General features: G+C 34.0%; 1 protein-coding gene across 1 annotated transcript; it reads right to left on the bottom strand.

Annotated features, from left to right (window-relative positions):
* Positions 1-6283: 6283 nt before the first annotated feature.
* Positions 6284-9178, bottom strand: LOC126972226 (organic cation transporter protein-like). The gene is made up of 3 exons (XM_050818869.1): positions 8463-9178; positions 7590-7997; positions 6284-7422 (listed from the first exon to the last, which is right to left on the bottom strand). Exons 1-3 carry the CDS (start codon positions 8804-8806, stop codon positions 6750-6752), a joined length of 1425 nt encoding a protein of 474 aa, XP_050674826.1. The 5' UTR covers positions 8807-9178; the 3' UTR covers positions 6284-6749.
* Positions 9179-9288: the final 110 nt, after the last annotated feature.

Here is a 9288-nt window from a genome sequence, read left to right as displayed (position 1 = left end):
TACACTTGTGACATATTTGCAGACCAATGGAGCTTTGTTGTGAGTCGGATCTTGCAGTTTTGTGAAGGTTTCATCACTTCTTTAAAAAAACATAACAAATTGTTTATATTTGCGAGTGCGACATCTTAAGTCAATTTCCTAATATGAAAATAATGGGGTTGAGCAGGTTTTCAACTGTAAAGTAGATCCTGTAGATGAAGCCACAACGTGAGAGTTGAACAAGACATATACAAGATTTTATCAACGATACGTCACTCGAACAGGTTCGAGTCCCGCATCGTTCATAAAATATCGTTTTCAAATTTTATTTGTATAAGGTTTCATCTTGCAAACTATGCGCCTGACTTAACAATCTTTATTTTAATATACTTAATATTGAATATTTTTGACTTTTGTTTAATCATGTAATTAATATATATTTACTGTACATTTTAAGATGCAATTTTGTAACCAAATTTTTATAAAATATCCTGTAAGTTCCATTTAAGTGGAAATTCCTTTATGGAACAATAAATGTCTTAATCCAGAATTATTTTTAAGCTATGTCTATCTTTTACTTAATTAGTGTAATTGGAAATTTCCATACAAATAAATAAAAGAATCACTTTTCAATATTAATGTAGCAATGTATTATATACTACGATAAGCTGTTGATTTTGTTCCGCATGTTCTTCTCAGATCGGTACGCCAAGTATCGGAATGTTGGATATCAAAATCTCGACCGATTGAAAATTCCGTGCTCATCTGGAGTTCCAAGCCAAATTGGCTTCGAAGAAGATTGGAGTCATAAATAGAGCACGGCAATGCTTCAAGCCGGCCCACTTTCTAGCGCTCTACAAAGCGCAGGTCCGGCTACACATGGAGTATTGCTGTCATCTCTGGTCTGGCGAACCCCAGTATCAGCTCGATCCATTTGACCGCTTGCAACGCAGAGCACCTCGAATTCTCGGGGACCCAGTGATGTGTGAACGGCTGGATCACTTGGCGTTGCGTAGAGACGCAGCTTCATTTTGTGTCTTCTACCGCATTTATCACGGCGAGTATTCCCAGTTCTATTTTACCTGATCCCTGCTACTCAATTCCACCTTCGCATACAAATTAGGATATCATTCCCACCATCTGGATCTGTGGCGGTCGTCCACAGTGCGGTTTTGAAGGAGCTTTATTCCACTTACTACAAAGCTGTGGAATAAGCTTCCTTGTGCGGTTTCTCATTTACGACACGACATGGGTACCTTCAAAAAAGCGCGTACACCTTCCTTAAAGGCCGGCAATGCTCCGGTGATTCCTCTGGTTTTGCAAGAGAATGTGGGCGGTGGTGATCACTTAACACTAGATGACTTTTTTTTCCATAAAACAAGGTCTGAAGCATTTTTCTTGCGAATACGTATCTGATTCTGAATTTCAGAAACTAAGGTCTAGCGATTCGTAATACTATTATCTTACAAAACAGTTACGCTATTTGAAAATGGAACATCCCGAGAGGAAATTACATTTTACTTTGTCTGATTGTCATTTTTTATCATCGGTTTGAAAATTATGTGGCGGCAGAGTCATTAATTAACATCGCGATAATATTTGCGCCATGATTTTGTATGATTTTCATTGTGGTTCAAATGAACAAGAAAGTTGCCAGTGACTTCGATTGGCATTATGTGATGAATTTTGAAATCTCTAAAGTAGAGCTACTTACGCGATGGGCATCAGCTCCAGATAGTTTTTTCTGTAATCCTGGTTCAGGAGATTCAGATGTGGATGTGATCATCTCTGCGATGATTTTCGTGAAGGTCTACCGAACGAGTGGGCGGCTACTTTGCACAGGATGCCGGCCAGATTATGGGTACGATAACGGCGCATTTTTCTGCCGCGAAGTAGTAATGTATAAGCATTATTGTTTTTCGGTCTGAAGGGCGCCGTAGCTAGTGAAATGACTGCGCAAACTGAATTTTAGGGTTTTAAAGAATCCTGAACGGCACTACAATTTGATGGGCAGTTCGTATCTAATACCATCAGCTGAACGTTCGGCTCGTCTCGTCCTTTATTTTCATAAAAAAACGGTCTAAGAACTAACATTGATACCATACGACAACTGATTCATATCAGGTATTAGTTCATACTATACGTAATGAACAGTGCAAATGATTTTACATGTTCAACAAAAGGTTCTTAAGCTTTGAACTCTATGAGAGTGATTTAAGGTATGACAAGGAATAACTGGGTGTTGAGTGATGCCGAAAAATGATAAAATAATACAACGTAGAAGCCACAACCTGAGAGTTGAACAAAGCATACAAGATTTTATGACGATGCGTCACTCGAACGGTTAGCTCAGTTGGTTAGAGCACCGGCACGGAACGCCAAAGGTCGTGGGTTCGGGTCCCGCATCGTTCATAAAATTTTGTTTTTCAAATTTTATTTGTGTATTAATCCTAGAAGTGATGGTTATTTAAAAACATAACAATTTGTTTAGATTTACAAGAGCGACATATCAAGTCATATGATGAAAGCTGATGACCAGTATAAAACAAATCAGTCTACTAATTATTGGGAAAGTAACAATAACAACTCCAACACAGAGCTTGATTTTGATGATAACAGTGATTTAATACAATATGAAAATTATGAAGATGAAAATCTCGTAAGTGATATAGTCGATGAATTAAGGAAACTAATTAACGAAAGAAAATCAAGTATTAATTCGTTTGAATTACACAATATAGTATCTGAAAAACAAGACACTGAAAATAATCGCAGTAGTAAAGTATTCCTAATAAAATTAAGTAAAATAATTTAAATGGAGGAGAGAGTAAATAAAGTCAATTTCCTAATATGCACATATTGGGGTTGAGCAGGTTATCAACTGTATAGTAGATCCTGTAGATGAAGCCACAACCTGAGTGTTGAACAAAGCATACAAGATTTTATGACGATGCGTCACTCGAACGGTTAGCTCAGTTGGTTAGAGCTCCGGCACGGAACGCCAAAGGTCGTGGGTTCGAGTTCCGCATCGTTCATAAAATTTTGTCTATCAAATTTTATTTGTGTAATATAAAGTAGAGCAGTAATTTGCAATGTGTAAGTGACCTAGGTATGCTGCTTTGAAACTGAAGGAAATTCAAGTCATCCCAGGAAGACTGGCATAAAAATTTTATACTATAATGGTACCAAATAGCGCAAGTATGTATAAATAGAGAATAATATAATTTAAACTTATATAGACACAAATTGAAAGATTTTTAGATTAAGGATTGGTCTACGCTGCGCTTCAACTAGATACCGCACTACCTAAGAACAAAAGCTTTTTTATTATAGCGACTATTAGATGTTTCTGTGCGTGGAATCTTGACACTCAATGGCGTCTTTCAAACTTTGTAACTAACATACGCTTCGTGTTATTTTACTTAGAAATTAATAAAATACAAAATACTTATTGATGATATGTGATCCCAGTGTCTTTCTTATAGTATTATTTTTACAAAGTCTTACTACACTACCTGGCATTTTAGTTTTAATTATTAGCAAAGTTTAACAGAACATGTGGCACGTCACCGTCACACATTGTTCGAGACTCACTCGAGTACGCACACTTGGGCGTAGTATTAGTTACGACTACGCTTGCGGTAGTTGGAGAGCAGCGGAGACCAATCCTTGATCTAAGTTTTCATATAAAATTTTCTTAAATTCTTAACGGCACTGCAACTGCGCTCGTCACCTTGTCATACGTTGTCAAGTCTCATTAGTCAAAAAGTTTCACTAAATTGCGCGCCCTCTATATGTGCTCAGTCATGCTTGGAGCTATTTAAAGAGAAGTCTAACTAAATAAATATTCAAATCATGATAAAACACATTAAGGGAGATATGAAGATAACAATAAGAAAATATTAAACTACAACGTAGGAATAAAGTTAGTTTAAATCCCACTTATCTAAATATACATATAATACCTAATATAAAGATAGAGTTAACTGTATGATAGATAAAAATGTCTAGATACTGTTCACGACGTATTGTATTTACAACAGCATTATTTATTATCGCTGGGCATTATATATAGTATGCTGAAATGCGAGTTGCAACTGCAAAATTAATTTGATAATGTTAATGTGAAGCCGGCTTTAAGCCACCACCACACGCCTCCATTTAAAAAAAAAGTGTGTATGTGCACTAATATATGCACGCAAGAAGTTATACTTCTTTGGCCTAATGTAATAATCCTTAAAATTTTCTTCCTCGTGCTATTCTACGTTTGTAGAAAGAACAATATTGTTATATCTTGCAAAGATATATTGGTGGCTTTGACAGTAATTTATTGAATAATAACGAATACGGTTGTATGGGCTTTAACACTTTGCCTATCCTAATAATGGACGAAGAAACCAAAAAAAAAAAAAATTAATGTCGCAAACGTCAGAAAATTTTAGGAACCAACTTCACCCTGTTACTTTTGTGTTACAGTGATGCGCGCGCATCTTAAAATTTCACTCTCATAATTTTTTCATAACGCGCCTAGTAGCCCCCGCGCGAAGTACAACTTCAAAAACATCGCGGCGTACTTGGCATGTTCTGGTTTATTTTTAGCAGACAGTTTTTTTGTATCAGAACATTTGTTACAGTCTCCACCATTTTTTATGAGCGTGAAACGGGCGTGATGAGAAATCGTGAGGTAACTGGCAATAGATCCGTAACACCAGAAGTCAAAAATGCGTTGTTGACCTTTAAGTTGGGGGTGCGTTCTAAGGCTGCGATGGAGCGTACTTAGATTTTGCTCAGACTTAGCTTTCGTAAACCAAAGCACTCAGTTTTATAAATTTAGCATAATCTTTCATTTCAATTTTTTTGTCATTTGACAGCTGATATTATATCGAGCTTAACGTAAGACAGCCGAATACAACACTTAAGTTCGCATTTTATCACACTCAGCAGAGTTTTACGTCGGTAAAGTCGGCGCTAAGTATAAGTTCGCTCGATCTCACGCTAAGATCGAAGATCCCTAAGATTGTATTGGGAAAACTGCTGATTATAATGAATTCCATAATGTGACTGACTGTGCAAGGCACCTAGTCGTTAACTTCCGTACCCATAGATAATTTATACATCTAGATAGTCTCTTGCTGTGATACAGCCAATAAAAACAGGCCACCTATTATATTACTTTAGTGTGCGTGACAAGCTACGTCTTACACTCGCGATTTGTATGACACTTCGTGTTAGTGCGCAATGCACGCAGCTCAAAACAGAGGTAAACTCTAAACTCAATTTTTTTCGAAGTTTTCACATCTGTCATGGTCTATCTAGATTCTAGACGTATAAATGATCTAATTACATTCCATCAGTAACGGATTCACTTTGCGAATGTTACTCAAAATGGCTTAATATACTGTAAATGAGTACAGAAGTGAACTTTTTGGGCAAGTGAATAATAATAACTATCGGATGTATCGCACCTGGCGGGGGACCGCGGGGAGAGAGGACAAGTGGAAAACCAGTTAAGGACCTCATTTTACCTGTTCGTAATTCGCCAGTATGGAATCAATTGAGTATACGTGTTGCAAGACAAGAGTTGAAGTTTTATTTTACTTCCACATCACAACCACACGAGTAAATAAACATTATAATTTACTCATGTGTCATTACCATTTCATATTAATACCTACCTACCAATGCTACGAAACATACTAAGTACTTAAAATACAGTCTAGGTACAAAAAATCTACAATCCTCAATAATGATTCTATTCCATAAATAATTTTATTTATCCTTACAGCTTTATCGTTTAAATTTTTTTTTTATTAATTTATTCATATGAATAATTAAATTATGAATTTTATAATTCTTCTCAATGTCTCAGCTTTACAAATAAATGTTACTATTAAAAATATAATTGTACCTACTTCACAAGTCACTGCTAGTAAAATGGCTGTCGACGCCAGATTTCCTATCGTCGACTGGATTAAATTTAATTTTATTATTATATCGAATCATACACCTAAACCTATCAAACAATAATTACTCTAATATTACTCCATTTACCTACTCTGTCAATCATACTTCATCCTTCATCTATCTGTCAAATACAACATTGATTCATTCACTCTTCTACTTCGACTACTTGCACACGACACCTCAACTACACAAGAACTATTTTATCTAATCCTGTTAAGACAGACGAAATATAAATCTTTAAGAAGATATCAATCTTTCTTTTGTTCATAGGTCACGCAGCAAAATAAAGACTTTGAATAAATTCAATGATATAATATTATAAAAAATCTTATGTATACACTAAACTAAAAGTTCAACAGACTAGCAAAAATATCGAATTGTTCTTTACTTGTTAAATAACTATTTATCGCCGTTCTTCGTTTTCAAATTTTATTTGTATAATAAACTATTCTTCGATTTTCTAATGATTGGATTGATTGTTTAGCTTGATCATTTTACTATTTATATGTTGATAATAATTTAATTTTTATTTCAACTTCATTTATCCACGCGTTTCAGAGCAAACGGGCTTACGGCACTTTTAAAAGAAAACTGAATCATTATTACAATTGGAAATTATTCAAGAAAAAAATATAAAATATTACGTAACAATTTTCAAAGAAAATCTATTTGTTTTATTATTATTAAAGTATTACTAAAGTATTGTTTAAACAAGAAGAATGAGTAAGAAATTTCATGATTATTATATTTAATTTAAGATATCGATTGTGTTAATCAGCATATTTAGCAAGATTTTGTGGTGATTTTTATTTTTCGGTTTGGTTGATTGTATTTAAAAGCACAATACCTTTAGTCTCTGGCAAAAAGAAACACAAACATCCTGCTATTAAAGCTATAATACTGAATACTGATATTGATACCCATTCAATACCAACATTGACTACAAACGGAGCAATGAAACCTCCAAACCTCGCAAACACTGAACCAAAGCCCATTGCAGAGTTACGTAATACTGTTGGAAATATTTCAGACGTAAATAAATAAGTTTGTACAAACGCTGTGTAAGCCCCAGTTTGGCCTATTATAGCTAGAGCTAATGTAATCGACTCCATTGATTTTGGAACTACAAGAAAAAACAATAGTGACACAGCAGTCACTACAAAACTGGCTATTATTGCTACTTTTCTTCTCATATACAATGATGCAAATACTACATAAATCATTGCTGGAATGAGTGTTGCGGCGGATAGTACAACATTTATATAAATATTTCCTTGGAGTCGTCCTATATATTGGTTAATACCAAAAAATGAGTGACTACAGCACAGCCATACAAAAGCTGTGATTATTGTATACAATCTTATTTTGGGAGTCTTAAATAAATCAAAATATGAAGCATAATTCTGTTTCCTTTGTTGTTGAGATTCTTCGTGAGCTTTTTCTACTATAGCATCAATATTTTCAACAGTCATATTATTTCTGAAACAAAAGGATGTATAGGTAAAGTTGTACTTGAAATTTTATAAATACTTACAACTTAATTAAACCAATAATGTGTAGAATATGACTTTAGAAATTTAAATTAAATTATTCTTTATCACACATACTTAAATTAAGTTTTTGGGCATGAAAAATTAATTACGTACTTTTTAGATATATATGTTAGAAGTTGTACTGCTTCTTTTTTCTTTCCCATAGTAATTAGCCACCGAGGTGATTCTGGTATAAGCCAGTAATAGAATATTGAAAATGAAAAGGGAATAGATGTCGCTAACTGCAGATGTCTCCAATCCTCCAAGAAATATGCTATTGCAGGCATAGACATGTAGGCTGAGATGTATGATATTTCTATTAGACCAGTTAGATACGGCCTGAATGATTTTCCACTGAGTTCTATAATAATTACATAACAACACAGCATTGTGCCACCAACGCCTGTTCCAATTAAAAAACGACACACAGCAAACATCCACAATTCTGTCGCAGCTGCCGACATCGCAACAAATATGACTTCTGTTACGAGAGATAATACATTTGCAATTTTTCTTCCATATCTGAAACCAGAATTTCACATATCATCTTAAGATTTTTAAAAATAATAAAAATGCTTGTTTGCTAATTTACTAATTATTATAAGTTTTACAATAATGTTCCATTATTGTATACACTTCCTATTATCTTGTTTTGTTCATTGCTTCAGTTGAATGAAAGATTGGATAATTGGGTTAGTTAAATTGTCTTTAATTTTCTACCTTTATAACTCATAAATGTTTATAGCATCAAAAGCGAATGATGCTAAAACAACAGAGGATTCAATTCAACAATTTTAATTTCATCTACTTCTTTTTTTCTTTCTTTCAATCAGAACTACTTCGCAAATGATGACATGTTTGTCAAATTATATTAATTACAGTTTAGTTTAGGCTGAACCTGGTTAGTAGCAAAAGTTAATAAGTAACGCTTTAAAATCGGTAACGCAGTCTAACCAAGACAGTTTGACCCAGTTTTTTATAACATACCTGTCCGAAAGATATCCATAGAACAAACTGCCGACTAGTATTCCAACTTGCAACATGGATTGAGCAAGACTCGCCAGTTGCCGTCTGTCACATATAAGATTCCAATCACTGGATACAGATCTCATGATAGATGTATCATACACAGGGTTATCACATGGGCAATAGTTAGCTGTATAATTCGCACCACTGTCAGTACAAATGAAATCAACGTTCGGGATGATAAAAATAACATTCGCTAATTGATATTCAGTTGGCAACCGAGCTATAGTTATTAGAAAAAATATCCATACTTGGTATTTACCAAAACGGCCAATTATTGTTTCAATTGCATCTTCTTGCGTCATTATTGATATCGATCTATAGCAAAGGTAACCTACATCCAATCATAAACTGCACATTTTTTGTAAAATTTAAATATTTTGTCACTAAAAACTTTCATTGGCCGCCACCAATTTTCAACTAAATAAAGATTACAATCGAATTTAATGGCGCTGCTTCGATAATTAATTTTATCGCATACTTGATACAATATCACTTTTCAATTGACTAACAGTCTCTTAATATATTCGTTCTCTAGTGAAATACACTGGCCTGCAAAACTAAGTACATATCACACTTTTAAAATTGCAATAACTTTACAAGTATACAAAATAATAATATACTTTCGAAATAAAAATAACTCAAAAAAGAGTTTATATTTATACATAAAGACATCATAGTCGATAAACTTCTTTAAAGAAAAGAAAAACTTTAAAAAACAAAAATAACCCTTTTCGAATGACACTTTTACCATTCATTATTTTGTCTCTGTTTTTGTTTTTATCGT

The sequence above is a fragment of the Leptidea sinapis genome, chromosome 25 (assembly GCF_905404315.1).
Source record: "Leptidea sinapis chromosome 25, ilLepSina1.1, whole genome shotgun sequence".
Classification (NCBI taxonomy): Eukaryota; Metazoa; Arthropoda; class Insecta; order Lepidoptera; family Pieridae; genus Leptidea; species Leptidea sinapis.
The sequence above is the reverse complement of the archived record's forward strand: the minus strand, read 5'-3'. Positions and strand labels throughout refer to the sequence as shown.